The sequence below is a fragment of the Odocoileus virginianus genome, chromosome 20 (genome assembly GCF_023699985.2).
Source record: "Odocoileus virginianus isolate 20LAN1187 ecotype Illinois chromosome 20, Ovbor_1.2, whole genome shotgun sequence".
NCBI classification, from domain to species: domain Eukaryota; kingdom Metazoa; phylum Chordata; class Mammalia; order Artiodactyla; family Cervidae; genus Odocoileus; species Odocoileus virginianus.
The window spans coordinates 10,276,706-10,296,134 of NC_069693.1; the positions used below are offsets into that span (position 1 = coordinate 10,276,706).

The window sequence follows — 19,429 nt, forward strand, 5'->3', positions numbered from 1 at the left end:
CTCAGCTATTGAATCAGTTCTAATGAGGTGGATAAAACTGGAGCCTATTATACAGAGTGAAGTAAGTCAGAAAGAAAAACAACAATATAGTATATTAATGCATATATATGGTATTTAGAAAGATGGTAATGATGACCCTATATGTGAGATAGCAAAAGAGACACAGATGTAAAGAACAGACTTGAACTCTGTGAGAGAAGGTGAGGGTGGGAAGATCTGAGAGAATAGCATTGAAACATGTATATTATCATATGTGAAACAGATCGCCAGTCCCAGTTCAATGCATGAGACAGGGTGCTCAGGGCTGGTGCACTGGGATGACCTGGAGGGATGGGATGGGGAGGGAGGTGGGAGGGAGGTTCAGGATGGGGAACACAGGTACACCCATGGCTGATTCATGTCAATGTATGGCAAAAACCACTACAATATTGTAAAGTAATTAGCCTCCAATTAAAATAAATTAATCAATTTTTTAAAAATCCAAGGCAGGGAGACACAGGACCCCAGGCAGGGGTCTTGCCCTCTTGCACAGCCCACGCACCTACATCTATGAGCAGAAGGGTCTCCTGACACACCTCCCCAGGGTTACACTGCTGCTCCCCAGTTGTGGACCACTTGACAGGGTCCTGGCTCAGGCTTGCAGACATCCGCAGCATGATCCCCCGATGACAGGTCAGACTGGCTGCGGAGAAAGAATCACCAAGGTCTGTGGGAGCCAGGGACCTGCCGTGTGCCTTCCTTCCTGGTCCTCTGCTTGGGAAGATGCTCACATTCTTGAGCCACCCTGCAAGCCCGTTGGGCCACTGGGTCCCTCAACCTCATATTTACAAGGGACCTTCAGGGCTTCCCTGGTGGCTCAGACGATAAACAATCTACCTGCAATGTGGGACATCCAGATTCAATCCCTGGGTCAGGAGGATCCCCTAGAGAAGAGAATGGCCACCCGCTCCAGTATTCTTGCCTGGAGAATCCCATGGACAGAGGAGCCTGGCTACAGTCCATGGGATTGCAAAAGAATCAGACACGACTGAGTAACTAACACCTTCACTTCTTTCATTTTGGAAGTCTGAGCTGCATCCTCATTCTTTACTCTGTTTCTGCTCAAGCACACTACAGGGGTCTTTCTCAATGCCCTCTTGAGGACAGCTGCTCTCTCCTTCAGCTGTGATGGAGACAGATGGCTCTTCCTTAGCCTGAGTCAATCTCTACATCCCTCCCTGGGCCTCGGGGTCCTTATCTACATAAACAGGAAAGTAGCCTGACACCATCTATGTCTTCACTGAGCAGCTCTATGTTCTAAAGAAATACTCAAACGCCTTGTATGCACTGAACACTTAAAAGGTGCCCAGCCACTGTGATCTGTTTCCAAGGATGAACCCTCCCCAGAAGCTCACCTCACCTGGATTGCTTCATTTCCTCCTGGCACCCCCCTACCCAAAGCAGGTTGTCATCATCATCACCCCCATTTTCAAGGGGCGAAAGATTTATTCAATCTGAAAAGAAACCGGAGTATCACCCCCATTTTCAAAGTGAAAAACAGGGGAGTTTTGAAAGCAGCTTGCCCAATGTCCCACTACGAATGAGTTAGGAGCTAGGTTGGGAACTCAGGCATTATTCTGGCTCCCTGCAGGGAGTGATGGGGAAGAGAAGGACTGATGACCATCCTGGGTCACCTCAGGCCCTGTAGCCCTCAGCAGTCTAGTTTGAAAACCATTAGACCGTCTCTTGAGACCATCATACGATCAGCTGGGATGTGTCTCCTGATGCAGAAACCCCCAGGGCTGACTGTGCAAGTAACCCACAAATGTGTTAACTTTAACAACAGCCCCCATGAAGGAGGATGACTTATTCCCCCGCTCCTGCAGCCTCCCTCCCAGCCTGGTTCCCGCTCTGCCTACCTCCATCTTTCCTGTCTTGGCCAATGGCACCTTCTTTCTTGCAGTTGCTTAAGTTGAAGACATTGCTGTTATTCTCGACAATCCCTCCTCTCTTACACCCCATGTTGCGCCCATCAGGAAATCCTGTCCACTGAAGCTGCAAAATCCCTCCCCAGCCTGACCACTTCTCACCTCCTTCATGGCTGCCACCAGGGTCTAAGACCCCTTGGTTCTCACCTGCTTCTTCCTGAGTCTCCCTGGAGGGTCCCCTCCCCCATAGCCCCTTCCCCTTTACTCTATTCTCCACCAGGCATTCAGAATGATGCCCATAAAAGAAAGGTTGATTCACATCAATCCTTTGCTCAGAAAACTCCAGTAGATCCTCAGCCCATTCAGAATAAAATTCTAAGTCCTTAAAATGGCCCCAAAGGCTCTACCTGAGTTGCCCTCCCTCCCCTGCACTGTCCTCCCATCCTGCTCTGCTCCCGGTTGATCGCTCTGCTGGAGTCCCACTGACTTCTGGTCTTCTCTGAACCACACGTGGAGGCACACGCCTGCCCCAGGGCCTTTGCATATGCTCTGCCACCTTCAGAGGTGGCATCAGTGAGCGTCTCCTCCTCCCTGGACTTAGTGAGAGAGGCTCTGAGCAGTGGTAATCCTCAAAAGCTGGTTCAGTGGCAAAGCCCAGAATGAAACCCATGTCTTTCCATTCAGATGCTAAGCTCTTAACGGCTGCGCTCTCCCGGGCTGGGCCGACCCACTGCTCTAGCTGGAACCACGATCCAGTCCTTAGGGGGACAGTCAAGGCTGTTGAAATCCTGGACCTTTGGTCCTTCTTCAGTCTGGGCTCCTGAGGCGGCCATTTTGCACCCAGTCCTCTGCCCATGCCTTCCAGGAGCTGTTCTCTGTCCCTGGGATGTCTTTCTGTTCTGCACTTCCTCCCTGACATCTTGCTCCACCCTAGCCCCCTTTTGGTCCAGTGGCTAAGATGCCACACTCCCATTGCAGGGGGCCTGGGTTCAATCCCTGGGCAGGGACTAGACCTCACATGCCACAAATAAGAGTTCACATGTCTCAACTAAGACCCAGTGCAGCCACATATATCAATAAATAAAAAAACAACTTTCAAAAAAGATCTGGCTCTGATGTGGAAAGCCAACAAAATAGGGACATATATGAGGAATATCCATTTGTGGCATAATGGCTGTGTTTTATGTAACACGTGTGTGGTTTGGGCAGCACACATATGTGGGATATGCATGGGGTGTGTGAATATGTAGCGGGCCTGTGGAGGGTATGGGGTAGCATGGGAATGTGTGGAATGTGTGTGGTGCGTGTCTGGTATGTGATGTGTGGTGTGTGTGTATAGTGGTAGAGTGTGGTGATGTGTGTGGTGTGTGTCGTATGAGTGTGTGCGTGTCCTGCGTGTCGGTGCTGTGTGTGTGTGTTGGGTGTTGGGCGTGTGCTGGGTGTGGTGTGTGGTGCTGTGCGGTGTGTGACGTCTGTGGTGTGGGGGGGATGTGTGAGGGGTGAGGAAACAGGTGTGTAGTGTGTACATGGAATATGTAGTGCGTGGTTGTGTCTCTCGTGTGTATCGTGTGTTGTGTGGTGCGTGTGGCATGTGTCTGATTTGTTTCTGAATGTCTGCTGGATTTTGTTACCTAATATTCCTGCTAGTCCCAGAGATGAGGGCCGAATAAGTAAACTAGCATTAATTTTAAAAAAAGATTCCGACTCTGTCCCTCCCTGATCATGGCTCCCCTGCCTTTAGCAGAAAGGCTAGCCACATCAGTCTGGCTAGGGAGATATCTGACCCACCAGGACTCCCACCTACCCCTCAGCTCCCCCACCAACATCCATTCCCAAGACACAGCAGGACGTTCCTTCTGCTTGGAAGGGCTCTGCCTTCACCACCCACACTCACCCTGTCCACCTGGAAAACTCGTCTTTGCTCACCGCTCCCAGCTGTACCTCATCCTCGCCATGAGCCCTACTCAGGCAGAGCCCAGGGAGTCTTCTTGAAAACAGCGGGCTGCCCCCACCTCCAAGCCTTTGCCCACACTGTCTCTCTGCCTGTTTGTGCCCTTTTCCTCTTCTGTGCGTGAACTGCAGCTCATCATTAAGACATGGGTCATATGTCACCTCCTCTGCGAAGTCCTCCCTGAATTCCCCCTCCCAGAACATCAGTATCTTCTTCCTCTGAGCTCCCCCAGGCCCCCTTCATGACAGCCTCATGGCTACCTGTGTCTGTGATATCTCTGTTCCCAGTCCCAGAGACCCTTTAGGGCAGGGCCAGGGTCTGAGTCCTCTGACCTGAGTCCTCTCCCTGAGTCAGGGAGACCTTGGAATGCTGTATGAACTCCGGTCAGCAAACACATCCTGGGGAACCCATCCTTACCCAGCCCTTGTGCTGCCCGAGGCTGAAAACCCTGGTGTCAGGGACATCTGGGTTCTGTCCTCAAAGCTCCCAGTCCAGCCAGAGAGATCCAAACAGGAACGTTTGCTGAACTCACTCAATTCTCTGCCCGAAGCTTGGTCAGGGAGGACCCTCCTCCCACTTTCTCCAGACCCCACTTCCCTCCGTGCCCCACCCCTCTCCTCATCCTGCTCCCCAACATCAGGACACTCCAGGCCACTCTCATCCACCGGTGTTCCACCTGGACTGGGTTTCCATGGGCAAGTGGGAACCCTCCCCGTGTCCTCGTTTGGCTCTTACTTTCCCGGTCACACCCGAAGCACCCCTGACATTCTTCTGATCACTTTTTCTCTGCAGCAGGGCTGCTGGGCCCTCCGGTACCAGGAGTGGGGGTTGGGTGAGGGTGGGATGCCAGAGTGGGGGTGGGGGTCAAGGGGAAGCCAGAGACCGCAAAGTCAGGGAGGTGGAGAAATGGAATCAGAAGCAGCTAGTCACTGCCAGCAGGGAAACCAGCAGGCACTCCTGCAGCCAATGGATAGAGTGGCATTCGATGTGGCTCATGCTCTTTGCTTCTCTGACCTTCCTCCTAGCTCCCTTGCTCCTCTCCCACCCGGACAGGCTGTCCTAACTGAGCCAGGCTCAGCATCATTAAAAACACCTGTCCTATAGATTTCCTGTCCTATAGATCTGTTCCCTGGACCACGTACCTTCTCTGTTTCCTGGCATCCTCGCCCGAAGTGCCTACTGGGAGAATCCCTCCCATCACACCTGCCTGAGTGAGTAGTAACATTTGAACGACCTGTGATGCTGGTTTTGGTGGGATATGTTTGGATGCCTGCCTTTCGCAGGGTTATTATACCCCAGAACTTCCGCCCCTGGCACTTGGTCTTGTTGCTGTGACATTCACCTTGAGGAAAGCAAGTCTCCTGCAGGCTGATGGGCCCAACTTCCTGGGTTCCATTCAGCAGGTTGCAGCCTGGTTGAGAAACGCATCCTTGGACTTGGAGTCTGGTGGTGCCCTCTGGAAAGTGGGAGAAGGTGGAGACACTGGGACCAGCCAACACTCAGGGGGAAGCCAGGCCCGCCCTCCTCAGGGTTCCCATCCTCACCTCCCTTTCCTCCCCAAGAGACTCAGATTTTGAGCCTCAGCCCCCACCCCCCGCCACCCCCCCGCCTCTCCCAACCCTGGCCCCGACCCCACCTCCCGGTGGCTCACCAGCGGTGAGGTGGAGGACCCCACTGTAGCAGTGTGAGCTCTCAGCCGGGCAGGTCAGCTCTGGGGCCGACAGACAGCTTTCTGTAGACAAGCAGACTGGACACCGCACAGAACCCGGGACTGGAGAGGTGAGAGACAAAGGGAGGGGGGAATAAGGGGCTCTGAATTCGGGCCAGGCGCCTTCCTTCCACCCTCCTCGGCATCAGCTCCCTTAGTCTCCCTGGGCTCCTCTCCGGAAGGTCCGGGGAGCAGGGCATTAGGACCCGTGACCAGAGAGAGGCCAAGGTGGGGAGGGAGCATGAGATCTGCGGAGGGCTGCTTGGTAAGGGGAGCGGAGGGGTGCTTGGGGTCCTTGTAGGACCCAGCGGCTCCACTGAACCGTGGAAGAAGAGGAGATGCCCACGTCCACCGGCGATGCCCAAGAGTAGAGAAATGCAAAGGGCAGAGGGAAATCTGATTTATGACCTCAGACAGAAGCGGACAATGGGAAACCACAGGTCAATTTCAGTTCCGAAGAGGAGATGCCAAAACCCCGACGCGCAAGTTCCCAAACCCCAGGGGAAAAAGAAAGAGTGGGCAGCAGGTTAGGGCCAGAGCCGCAGTCGGAGGTGGGTGGCCGAACATGAGGGAACATCAGTCCAGTGTACTGCTAAGGGGCTGTTAGAAGAGGCTGTGCTGGGGAGGGCCTGCTGGGGAGGCTGGGCGGGGTTGAGGGGAGGCAGGGAGGGATTCTAAAAGAACATTGCCTGTGTGCTCACCCCAACCTCCTCAACCCCATTGCCCCCCTCCTCCGGGCAGTCCCTTTCTCCCCCCACCTCCGGCACCTTTGGGTGGGCGCGGGGTCCAGAGAGGGAGGCTGCTGGCGAGATTGTTGCACAGATTCTCCCGGCACACCCGCGTGTAGGAGATGATGGACAGGCTGGGGCCTGTAGTGTGTTCGGTGACGCGGGCCTCCTGATTGGCGGCCTGGGTGCAGCCCTTGAGAAGCACCAGATACAGGAAGAGTTCTGCGCGGAGACAGAAGCAGGCCAGGGTGGGCTCAGGGCTCCAGGGTCACAGAGGGAGGGTGTGCATCCCGAAGGTGCAGAGGAGGCCCCTGGGCGGCTAAGGTGGGCGCCGCTCCTGGTATTTCGGGGAGTGGTCTTCTGAGTTTGTACACAGAACGCAGGTAGGACTGGAGGGTGGGGTGATAGGGGCGTCTCTCCAAGAGAGAGGCTGCAAGTCAGGAGCGGGCCCGTCTCACCATTCTGGACGATCATCACCATTTCCTGGCAGCCCAAACCTTCGCCACAGTTCTTCTGGGAAGTCGTCCACTGCAAGGGCTGTTCCGATACATTCCGCACGGTCTCCGCTCCCCCAAAGTAGCAGTCCAGGGCTCTCGCTCCTGAAATGGGAGGAGCAAATCCATCTGAGCTCAGCTTCCAGGTGGATCCCCTCCCTGGCCGGGAATCTCACTTACGAGGCAGGGCGAGGGTGATGCCCAGCAGGGCCAGCATCAGGGCAGGGCTCATGGTCTGGGTGGCAGGAATGCTTGTTCCCGCTCTTTCTCCTAGGAAACAGCACTTTTATATCTTGTCACACCCAAGGTAGTCCAGGAAAGGGTGGGGAGGACAGGGTCTTGCTAAACGAGGCCTGGGCCTCCCGTTGAGTCTCCATAGCTTTAAGGTGTTGGGGTGAGGTGAGGTGAGTAGGGTGACGATCGGGGGGAGGACAAGGGTGGGGGGACCGGCAGGGGGAAGAACCTGTGTCCTCCTTCCTTCCCTAGACCCAGGAGTCCGGGCCCCCAGCCCCTCCTCCCTCAGACCCAGGATTCAGGCCTCCGCTTCCTCTCTGACCCAAGAGTCTGGGCCCACAGCCCCTCTTAACGGTTAGAGACTGAGGCATCCTAGCCCCCAGACCTGCACTGGTCCAGGCCCCCAGCCCTCTTTCCTGCAGAGCCCAGCTCTGTTGGTCCCCACCCCCACCCTGTTTCAGGGTAGTTTGAGAAGGCGGTTTCCTCATCTCCTAGCACCTTGGCCACCTTCTGCCCCGAGATGGGGAAATGACCCAACTGCCTGTGAAGACACTGCGCGGTGAGTCTTGCCTGGTCCTTATGCTGCCCCTACCTGAACCCTTGCCCGCCATGGATTCCTGCTTCTCTTTCCTTCCTGTGTGCGTGTGAGTCGCTCAGTCATGTCTGACCCTTTGTGACCCCATGGGCTGTACCCTGCCAGGCTCCTCTGTCCATGGGATTCTCCAGGCAAGAATAATGAAGTGGGTTGCCATGCCCTCCTCTGGGGGAATCTTCCCAACCCAGGGATCAAACCCGTGTCTCTTATGTCTCCCGCACTGGCAGACGGGTTCTTTACCACTAGCACCACCTTCCTACACCGCTGTCCTTTTCATTCTCTTTTTCACGAACTTCCTTCATGCTTTCTCTTCTTCTCTTCTTTCCACTCTCAGCACAACACAGGTTCTAGAACCTCCGCATTCCCACCACCCAGGAGGGAGGTGAGGAAAGGCGGGGGTGGGAGGGGACAGGCGGTGGTGGAGACTGAATATCTATCAAAGAATTAGGATATTCCTTGGCAAAGCAAAGTGTCTTTGCCAGAAATAGATGGAAGAGTGGTGTGCTAGAAGATCAGCTTTTCAGAAAAACAGCATCATAACATCAGCCTATTTCTGTGGTGTAAATTCTCTTATCCTGTCTGGTTTTAAGCTACCAATCACTTTAACAACCAGCTCGAAAAATTCCTAAATTTTTAACAATTGGCTTTTGCAAACCTGCACAAACCAGCTCTAGCATGCTGGGTAGGAAGAGACAGGGAAGAATAGGAGGTGTCTATCCGTAACTGCAGAGGCCAGATGTGAGTGTGTGAGAAAGAGAGGGGAAATGGAGAAAAGAGTGAGAACAACAGTAGAGGAGAAAGAAATGAATGTGAAAGTTGCAATTACACGTTTATTTCAACATCCTTATATGTTCTATTTTTCTCTGCGTGTGCAAGTGATGGACAGGAGGCCTGGCGAGCTGTGGTTCATGGGGTCACAGAGAGAGCGACTGAACTGACTAACTGAAAAATAATTTTGTTTATTTATATTTTTGGCTACCCTGGGTCCTTGTAGCTGTGCAGGCTTTTTTCTAGTTGCAGAAAGCAGGGGCTACTCTCTAGTTGCAGTGTGTGGGCTGCTCATTGCGGGGGCTTCTCTTGTTGCAGAGCATGGGTGCTAGGGTGCACAGGTTCAGCAGTTGGGGCCCGTGGGCTCAATAATTGCAGTTCCCAGTATCTAGAGCATAGACTGAATAGTTGCGGCACACAGCCTTAGTTGCTTCGAGGCATGTGTAATCTTCCCGGATCAGGGATCGAACCCACATCTCCTGATTGACAGAGCAGATTTACCACTGAGCCACTAGGGAAGCCTCTGTTTTGCAGGTTTCAACTCTGCTCCATGGACAGAGGCAGGTTCCGGTCGTCTGCCACTGTGTCTCCACCATTAACATGGCAGAGCCTAGATGCGCAATAAATACTTATTGAAGGATGGGAGAGAGGGAGGAAGGAAGGAAAGGTACAAGGGAGCCATCACTACACATGTGTGGGTTGCGTTGCTGTGTGAATGGCGCCCTCTGGAGTTGTGTGCATACTGAATCAATGTCCCTGGAGGAAGAAGGAAGGGGGGCAAAGAGGCCCGTAAGGTTGTTGCTGTTGTTGTTAGTCGCTCAGTTGTGTTGGACTCTTTTGCAGCCCCATAGACGGAAGCCCATGAGGCTCTTCTGTCCATGGAATTCTCCAGGCAAGAATACTGGAGTAGGTAGCCATTTCTGGAAGAAGCCAGACACAAAAAGTCACATATTGTATGATTCGTTGATATGAAATAGTTAGAATAAGTAACTCCACTGAGACATAACTGGTGGTTTCCAGGGCTTAGGGGATGGGGGAATTGGGAGCAACCTCTTAATAAGTAGAGTTTTATTTGGAAGCGATGAAAACGTTTTAGGACTATCTAGGTGGTGGTCATACAACTTTGTGACTGAACTAAATGCCACGGAATTGTTCACTTGAAAATGGTTTCCAGTGCTCGCTTTGGCAGCACATATACTAATATTGGAACGATACAGAGAAGATTAGCATGGCCCCTGCGCAAGGATGACATGCAAATTAGTGAAGCGTTCCATATTTTTCTTTCTAACACCATACACAAAAATAAACTCAAAATGGATTAAAGATCTAAACGTAAGACCATAAACTATAAAACTCCTAGAGGAGAACATAGGCAAAACACTCTCCGACATAAATCACAGCAGGATCCTCTATGACCCACATCCCAGAATATTAGAAACAAAAGCAAAAATAAACAAATGGGACCTAATGAAACTTAAAAGCTTTTGCACAACAAAGGAAACTATAAGCAAGGTGAAAAGACAGCCCTCAGATTGGGAGAAAATAATAGCAAACGAAGCAACAAAGGATTAATCTCAAAAATATACAAGCAACTCCTCCAGCTCAACTCCAGAAAGATAAATGAACCAATCAAAAAATGGGCCAAAGAACTAAACAGACATTTCTCCAAGGAAGACATACAGATGGCTAACAAACACATGAAAAGATGCTCAACATCACTCATTATCAGAGAAATGCAAATCAGAACCACAATGAGGTACCATTATATGCCAGTCAGGATGGCTGCTATCCAAAAGTCTACAAGCAATAAATGCTGGAGAAGGTGTGGAGAAAAGGGAACCCCCTTACACGGTTGGTGGGAATGCAAACTAGTACAGCCGCTATGGAAAACAGTGTGGAGATTTCTTAAAAAACTGGAAATAGAACTGCCATATGACCCAGCAATCCCACTTCTGGGCATACACACCAAGGAAACCAGATCTGAAAGAGACACATGCACCCCAATGTTCATTGCATCACTGTTTATAATAGCCAGGACATGGAAGCAACCTAGATGCCCATCAGCAGACGAGTGGATAAGGAAGCTGTGGTACATATACACCATGGAATATTACTCAGCCATTAAAAAGAATTCATTTGAATCAGTTCTAATGAGATGGATGAAACTGGAGCCCATTATACAGAGTGAAGTAAGCCAGAAAGATAAAGACCATTACAGTATACTAACACATATATATGGAATTTAGAAAGATGGTAACGACAACCCTATATGCAAAACAGAAAAAGAGACTCAGATGTATAGAACAGACTTGTGGACTCTGGGAGAAGGCGAGGGTGGGATGTTTCAAAAGAACAGCATCAAAACATGTATATTATCTAGGGTGAAACAGATCACCAGCCCAGGTTGGATGCATGAGACAGGTGCTCAGGGCCTGGTGCACTGGGAAGACCCAGAGGGATCGGGGGGAGAGGGAGGTGGGGGGGGGGGGGATCGGGATGGGGAATACATGTAAATCCATGGCTAATTCATTTCAATGTATGACAAAAACCACTGTAATATTGTAAAGTAATTAGCCTCCAACTAATAAAAATAAATGAAAAAAAAAAAGAAAATGGTTTCTATTTGGTGAATTTCATTTCAATAAAAAATTATTACACTGAATGAAGAAACCAGATGAAAAAAAAGAGAACATACTCTAAGATTTCATTTATATACAACTCTGGAAAGTATCAACTAATTTATAGTAACCAAGAGAAGGTGAGTGAGTGCCTGGGTACTGTCGGAGTGGGGCTGAGTACAGAGGTAGGGATTACAAAGGCTCATGTGGAAAAATTTTAGGTAAACGTGTAAAATTGTTCAAAATTTCAGATTCCCCATCTTTTTTTCTTTAGTTGACTTAGTTGCCCTGAGAGATGTGAGATCTTCCCAGACCAGGGATCAAATCCCGAGTTCCCTGTATTTCGAGGCAGATTCTTCACCATGGCACCACCCAGGACATCCCCATGTGGAAGTCCCCATGTGGAAACTTGGGTGGAATGGATACATTCACTATCTGAACTGTGTTGATGACCTTACAGAGTGTGTGTGCACATGAAAACTCATCGAACTGTATACTTCAAATGCGTGTGGTTTCTTGCCTGTCCATTACAGCTCACTAGAGCTGTAAGCAAGGCTTGAGGTTATGGACTGCCTGTGTTGTCAGGAGGAGAGAATATTACTCTACCACTGATACAGCCAGGTTGGTAGACCCTGGATGTGTGCACACTGGTGTGCAATAAGTATAACTGCTGGCCTTTATGTAGCACTCACTGTGTACAGGGCACTTCAGGTGGCTTAGCTCATTTAATCACCCAAGTGAGTCCGTTGAACTTTATTTGACTCAACTTTCCTACCCCCTGGCCTTTGCACGTTCTAAGTCCTCTGCCTGGAACTCATTTCTGCCCTTTTGTGAAAAGTGAAAGTGAAAATCTGAAAGTGTTAGTCGCTCAGTTGTGTCCGATTCTATGTGACCCCATAGACTGTAGCCCATCAGACTCTTCCGTCCATCGGATTCTCCAGGCAAGAATACTGGAGTGGGTTGCCATGCCCTTCTCCAGGAGATCGTCCCAACCCAGGGATCCAACTCGCATTTCTTAGTCTCCTGCATCTGCAGGTGGGTTTTTTTGTTTTTGTTTTTGTTTTAACCACTAGGACCACCTGCAGCCAAAAGTATATTCCCATGACCATGACCTGGGAGGTGAAGGTATACTTATAGATTCTCCCTAGCAGTCAGGGCCCCCGCTCAAATGGGGACCCATTCCACCTGCATAACTTGAAAAGAGATTTTAAATGAGACAACTGGCAAGAGCATGAGACTGTTGTGGAGACTCGAGGGTTAGAGCAGTTTCCTGGTTCTGATACCACTGTTTTTGTTGCTGTTTTACTGCAACACGGAGGGGTTGTAAGGCAGAGACTCAGAGAGAACCCTCTCTGGAGATGGCTATTTGACAGGAGCTCCAACTTCAGGCTGAAAAATTCACGCAGCCAACAGCGACAGTACAGGGAAGGAGCTGGGGAATTAATACCCCAACTTCACTCAGTGTCCTCCCTCTGGTCTCCTGCTGGGGCTCCACATTGACTGAACCCAGCTGGAAGGTGGGAGATCCCACTAACAGTCCCTACAGCACAGGGCAGGGGGAGAAGGGGAGAGAATGAATGTGAAGAAGGAAACAGCACAATTTTTTTTTTTTTACCATGCAACAAAACTTTCATTAACATTTTGAACAGGTTTAGCTACTATCAAAACTGGTAATTTCTAAATTTAAATTGGGTTAAATGGCTAGAGTGCCTTGCCTTTGTCCAGATGAAAATCAGAGTCCTCAATACAGAAGACACACAATTCCCATCTGTTACTTAATCATAGAATCATCTTGTGCTAATGACAAGGGGTCACACACCCACAGCTTTAGATGATCAGTTCTTCATGAACCACAGTGAGAGGAAGATGGGGGAAAACCTATAACTGGGCTACAAAGGCCCTGACTGTGTAGCTGGTGGTGATGAGAGCCTCCTTCTTCTACCACCCCTTCTACGTTCTCTTACCACCTGCCAACACCTCCTCTCCACATTGTTGAGACACAAGGTTTCATTCTTAAGGGAAGTAAGTGTTCAATAGTCTTGTCTTTATTGGCTTTGGGATACTTTCTGCTGAACAGGGCCACTGACAAGTAAATATTACCCCCAACGCGCCCCCTGGCTCCCAAACGTAGTCCCCCTTGACCCAGCAAACCAGCCTCCCTCTGGTGGTCACGTTCCCTCTGGTGGTCTCCTCCGCCTCTTGTTTCAGCAGCATGAGGAACACAAGATAGCATGGCGGCAGTCCTGGCTTCTGGGTCATTAGAGCTCTGATTGGGTTTCTCACCCACACCAAGCCCAAGGTCACAGAGACCAGGAGCAAGAATCCTTTAAGTGGGTTGTCATGTGTGCTGATGGGGGGCACACTCCCTTATCCTCCCCTGTGTCATGGAGCCCTGCATTCTGGCTCTAGGGGAGGTGGCACGATAGACTGGCCAGTTTGAGACCTAGAGCATCTCCTGTTGGGTGGCAAGGTACCTTCTCCAGCTGGTGCCTTCATAAGCCATCATGGCCCTTCGACCCTTCTGATAAGCCAGCTGTGTCTGTGTATTGGGGCATCTGGAAGGTCAGTGAGCTCCATGGGTGGGAGTTAATTGCCTCAGTTCCTTTGCCTTAAAATACATCCTCTAGTTGGAAGCAATACTTCATGGGAGGACTTCCCTGGTGGTCCTGTGATTCAGAATCCACCTGCCTGTGCAGGGGACAGGGGTTCGATCCCTGGTCCAGGAAGATCCCACATGCTGAGAGGCAGCTAAGCCCATGTGCCACAACTACTGAAGCTTGTGCTCCACAGGAGAAGTCACTTCGGTGAGAAGCCTGCCCACTGTAACAGTGAGTAGCCCTGGCTCGCAGCAACTAGAAAAAGCCCATCTGCAGCAATGAAGACCCAGCGAAGTGAAAATTAAATAAATCAAGTTTTTTAAAAAAAGAATAGAACTATTTCTCACAGTTTGGGGGGCCGGAAGTGCTCAGGGTACTCACGTGATCGGGTTCTGGTGAGGGCCCTTTTCCGGACTACAGATGGTAGATTTCTCATTGCATCCTCACATAGCTGTAGGAGAGCCAACTAGCTCTGCCTCCCTCATAAAAAGGCACTGTGGTAATTAATGTTCAACTTGCCACATCTAAGGGGTGCCCGGATAGGTGGTAAAACATGATTTTTGGGTGTTTCTGTAAGGGTGTTTCCAGGAGACAATAGCATTTGAATTGGTGTACTGAATAAAGATTTTTGTTGTTGTTCAGTCACTAAGTCATGTCCAACTTTTTGTGACCCCATGGACTGCAGCACACTAGGCTTCCCTGTCCTTCACCATCTCCTGGAGCTTGCTCAAACTCATGTCCATTGAGTCAGTGATTCCATCCAAACATTTCGTCCTCCACCGTCCCCTTCCCCTCCTGCCTTCAATCTTTCCCAGTACCAGGGTTTTTTCTGATTAGTCAGCTCTTCTCATCAGGTGGCCAAAGTATTGGATTTCCAGCTTCAGCATCAGTCCTTCCAATGAATATTCAGGATTGATTTTCCTTAGGATTGACTGGTTGGATCTCCTTGCTGTCCAAGGGACTCTCAAGAGTCTTCTCCAACACCACATTTCAAAAGCATCAGTTCTTCAGCGCTCAATCTTCTTTATGGTCCAACTCTCACATTCTTATGTAACTGCTGGGAAAAACCATAGTTTTGACTATACAGACGTTTGTTGGTAAAGTGATGTCTCTGCTTTTTAATTTTGCTGTCTAGGTTTGTCATAGCTTTTCTTCCCAGGAGCAAGTGTCTTTAAATATGAATAAAGATGGCCCTTGTAGAAGCAACTGGGTTTCTTCTAGTTCATTGAGGGCCTGAGTAGAACAAATATATAGCAGAAGGAAGAATTCATTCTCTGCTTGCTTGAGCTGAGACATCACTGCATCCTGCCCTGGGACACCAGATCAGTTCAGTTCAGTCGCTCAGTTGTGTCCGATTCTTTGTGACCCCATGGTCTGCAGCACACCAGGCCTCCCTGTCCATCACCAACTCCCGAAGTTTACTCAAATTCATGTCCATCATGTCAGTGATGCCATCCAACGATCTCATCCTCGGTCATCCCCTTCTCCTCCCACCTTCAACCTTATTGGGCCTTCTTGTTTCAGGGCTTCTACCTTAGACTGGGACTTAGACCACTTGCTCCCCTAGTTATCAGGCTTGAAGTTTCAACTGTTACTGTTAAATTTTCTGGGCCTCCAGCTTACAGACAGTAGATCCTGGGACTTCCTAGCTTCCATAATTGCATGAACCAACTCTTCATGATCAATCTACATATGTTTCTATTTATCTGTTTGGGCTTCCCTGGTGGCTCAGATGGTAAAGAACCCACCTGCAATGCAGGAGACCCAGGTTTGATCCCTGGGTCTGGAAGATCCCCTGGAAAAGGGAGTTGCCAGCCAATTCCAGTATTCTTGCCTGGGAAATTCCATGGACAGAGGAGCCAGGTGGGCTACAGTCCATGGAGTCACAAAGAGTTGACATGACTGAGTGACTAATACACACACACACACATATCTGTTTATATCTTATTGATTCTATTTCTCTGGAGAATTTTGATGAATATGGGCACTAATCCCATCATTAGAAGTCCACCCTCATGACCGAATGACCTCCCAAGGACCCCAACTCCTAATACTTTCATACTGGGATTCACATTTCCAGTGCACCAGGCATTCAGCCTCCACTGGGGTCCAGTAATAAGCCTAGATGGCTCACTGGTAAAGAATCTGCCTGCCAATGTAGGAGACATGGGTTTAATCCCTGGGTCAAGAAGATCCCCTGGAAAAGGAAATGGCAACCAGCTCTAGTATTCTTGCCTGGGAAATCCCATGGATAGAGGAGCCTGGCAGGCTACAGTCATGGGGTCTTAAAAGAATCAGATATGACTTAGTGACTAAACAACAATAACAACAAGCCTAGAGTCCCTTTCCAAATGTCTGATTGCAATCTTCAGAAGGCGGCATGAATTTTCTCCAAAACAAGGAGTTCTGCACTGTGATTCTCCTATTAGACTTTGTAAGATGTTCCATGTTGTAATATACTGGGTTTGAAACTTAAACATTCTTACGGTCTGTATTTTCTGAATACAATCACCCAGGAGTTACTTAGAAGAATGTTTTAATATTTCCAAAGGGGCGATTTCTAGTATAACTCTTTTGCGGTTTAAATGGCTTGTCCTTTTTTCTAATTTTTTTTCCTTTTTTCTAATTTATAGTTACTTCCTATATGACTGACAACTTACTATCCCTACTGTTTGATATTAAAATGTATCTGCATTTATCAACTTGCAATTTTACTTTTTCAGAACCTGTTGAGGATTAGCTAAGTCTGATTTCCTCTTACAGAAAGTTAAGGCTTTTGCCCAAGGATATTTGTGAAATAAGGTTACAAGATTTTAAAAATCAATTTCAGAGAAGTTAATTTGTGAACCAGTTCCAGCTTCTCCATTCTTTGGAGTTGAATAAAGCTTGTTTTGTTCTAGTCTTAAAAAAAAAAAATCAATCAGAAGTTCCTGATTCATTACAAAATATCAACAGTGGGTTAAAAAACAAGTATTAGAATTTAGATTTTACTTATTTATTAATAGAGCCTTGAACCAGCTAATGCTCCTTTAGTTTCTAAATTATTCCTGTTGGGATAAAGTCAATTTCAGTTAGCAAAGAATCAACTTTTCAAGCTGTTTAAATTCTTCTAGTCTGAGTTGCAAAGATGGAGGAGAAAGAAGAGGGATTAAGAAAAAAAGAGAAAGAAGGGGAGGGAGAGAAATGAAAAATAAAACCAAAAGAAAACTTGCTACAGAATGGAGAAGGAGGGAAAATACTAGAGACAGAATGAGGTTCAGGTTTGTGATATCTAAAGATCAGCATCTCTCTTTTAGACATCTACCTCTGTGATCCCAGAACCAGGCTGATTCTTAACTCTGATCCCAGGTCAAGCTCACATTCTATCAACATCTTTTCAATCAGTTCCTGATCCGGACCAGGCTAAGCCCTAACCCTGACCCTAAACTCCAGTTCTCTCTACACTGCGAACTTGAACTTTAACGAATCTAAAACAGTCATTCGCCAAGTGGACATTCACATCCAGAGACATGGTTTCGTGGTTTCATGGGATTGCTGTCTGTGCCCTGCCAGCCTTCAACTTCCCCCTCTGCATCTGCTTTGTCCCCCACCCCCCACATCCTCTAAAGCAATCTGCTGAAAAAACTCACTTCCTTGATCTTCCATCCCGTTCACTGCTTCTTCCCTACTGGGTCAAGCATCTTCAACTCTCTGGACACTTTTTTTTTTTTAATTTACTTATTTGTTTATCGGTTTTATTTGGCTGTGTCAGGTCTTAGCTATGGCGTGAGGGCTTCATTGTTGCACCACATGTGGGATCTTAGTTCCCTGACCAGGGATCAAACCTGCGTCTCCTGCATTTGAAGGTGGATTCTTAACCACTGGACCACCAGGGAAGTCACTGGACACTTTTTTTTTTACTGCCCTGGGTCTTCATTGCTTGTGGCTTTCTCTTGTTGCAGAGAGCAGGGGGGCTACTCTTCACTGCAGTGCACAGGCTTATCGCAGTGGCTTGTCTGGTTACAGAGCATGGGCTCTAGAGTGCTGGCTCAGTAGTTGTGGCCCATGGACTTAGTTGCCTAGAGGCATGTGGGATCTTCCCAAACCAGGGATCGAATTCCTGTTCCCTGCATTGGCAAGCATATTGTTAAACACTGGACCACCAGGGAAGCCCACATTTTTTTTCTTTGCTTCTATTTTTTCACTTTTCACTCACTCCTCCATGCTTTCTTTCCTCCTCTTCTTCCTCTAAAATTGCTTTTACCAAGGTTGATGTAGGTGATGGATGGGCCCCTGATCTGAACTGCTGGTGTCTGTCCGGTGGAGTAAAATCGAAGCTTTGTTCTCACCCAGACACTCTGAGGATAGAGCTAGTGGCAGGAGATGAGCTCTGGTGAAGTAAAGAGATAAGACGTCCACTCCTGAGGTCAAGGAAAACTTCCCTGTATGCACATGTGCAGGAAGGCTCCTTGGGGGTCAAAAAGGGGGGGGGGAGCGTCACCCCATAATACGTGTGGACATGCCTCTGCGGTGGGATCCATCTCAGCAAAAAGTTACCCATGTGACTTGGGGACGATCCTAGGACAGGTCTGATGTGGAAAAAGAAGTTATATAACTGGCCAAAGGTAAATAAAGACCCAGAAGGATCATCCTGTATAACTGATTTAAGCCATGTCTTAACTGTGCTTCTCATTCAGGACACCCGCCTTCCTCTCTGGGAGTGTATTTCTGCCTTGCTTCTATCTTAAATAAACAAACTGTTTCTCTGTACGCTCTGCCACATATTATGCTGTGTCTCTAATAAAGTTTGTTATTGTTTTTAGTTTTTGCCTCCTTGACACATTCTTGCTTTCAGTGGGGGTAAAGCCAGGGGAACTTTGCCTCTAGCCCCTGGTGGTCTCGCTACTAGGATTCCTGGTTTTCATTCAGGCTAATCAGGTTCAGTTCCTGGGCAGGGAATCATTACCCATATACATCCACTACATTTTCATTAGTATTGTCATCTAGAAATATCAAGTCTCCTAGTACATGAGCACAGAATATCTTTCCACTTATTTATGTCTTCTTTAATTTCTTTTACTGTGTGTTCCCCTTTTTAAAAATTGTCTTTTAGTTTTTCTGTGTACAAGTCTGTCACTTACCTGGTTAATTCCTAAGTATTTTATTCTTATTGACGCTGTTGTACATGGAATTTTGAAATTTTCCTTTTCATACTGTTTACTGTTTATGTATAGAAATATGGTGAGTGTCTCTCCCAGGGCCGTGTCTCCAGGGAATCTTACATGGCTAGGCAGGATGTGAGGACTTATCCCAAACTGAGGCTGTGACACTGGAAATTCTAGAGGTAGAGATTCATTTGGAAACCCAGGATTCCCTGGTAGGGCAGGGAAGATCCATGCCCTACCATGGAGAAAGATCATTTCTCAGAATTGGGATTGAATTCACATCCCTAACTGGGAGCCAGTGTGAAGTGTGTTCTCTGTGCAAAGGGGCAGTGAATTCAGAGGGCCTTCCATCAGTAAATCCCCACCCCAAGACACCTGAGAGGCACATATTCATACCTGCCACACTTGGTACCCAGAGAAAGCTGCAGCCATGAAGAGGTGGGAAGTTATAACACACAACAATAACCATCAGTCCTTCTTGCATTTCCAAAGCCTTCAAAAATACCTGAGCGCCGAAGGGCCAGATTGGAACTGAGTGAGAACTGGTTTGTTCCACCACGTGCCCTGACTGACCAGGGAACCCCTACCTTCTGAAATATGAGAGGTGATCTCAGTCCCCACCCTCAGTTAGGTCCTCACACCCTTTCTAGTCATGGAAGAGTCCCCAGAGACATGGCCCCTCCGA

At 48.7% G+C, this 19,429-nt stretch overlaps 1 protein-coding gene and 1 non-coding gene across 6 annotated transcripts in view; one reads left to right on the forward strand and one right to left on the reverse strand.

Moving 5' to 3' along the window:
• CD177 (CD177 molecule) overlaps positions 1-19,429 on the reverse strand; it is a 42,606-nt gene that overhangs the window by 4,109 nt on the left and 19,068 nt on the right. For 2 of the 5 annotated variants that reach the window (XM_070450762.1, XM_070450760.1), the window contains exons 2-7: positions 6,969-7,058; positions 6,753-6,893; positions 6,325-6,516; positions 5,510-5,629; positions 5,201-5,314; positions 542-682 (exon numbers count right to left, since the gene is read on the reverse strand). In XM_070450762.1, coding sequence (XP_070306863.1) covers positions 542-682; positions 5,201-5,314; positions 5,510-5,629; positions 6,325-6,516; positions 6,753-6,893; positions 6,969-7,020 — 760 coding nt within the window. In that variant the 5' untranslated portion in view covers positions 7,021-7,058. The remainder of the gene's footprint in view (positions 1-541; positions 683-5,200; positions 5,315-5,509; positions 5,630-6,324; positions 6,517-6,752; positions 6,894-6,968; positions 7,059-19,429) is intronic. The other 3 variants (XM_070450763.1, XM_020871194.2, XM_070450764.1) reach the window with 3 other exon arrangements.
• LOC139030127 (U6 spliceosomal RNA) lies at positions 9,559-9,665 on the forward strand. The gene has a single exon (XR_011482434.1). It is a non-coding gene; the product is annotated as a U6 spliceosomal RNA (small nuclear RNA).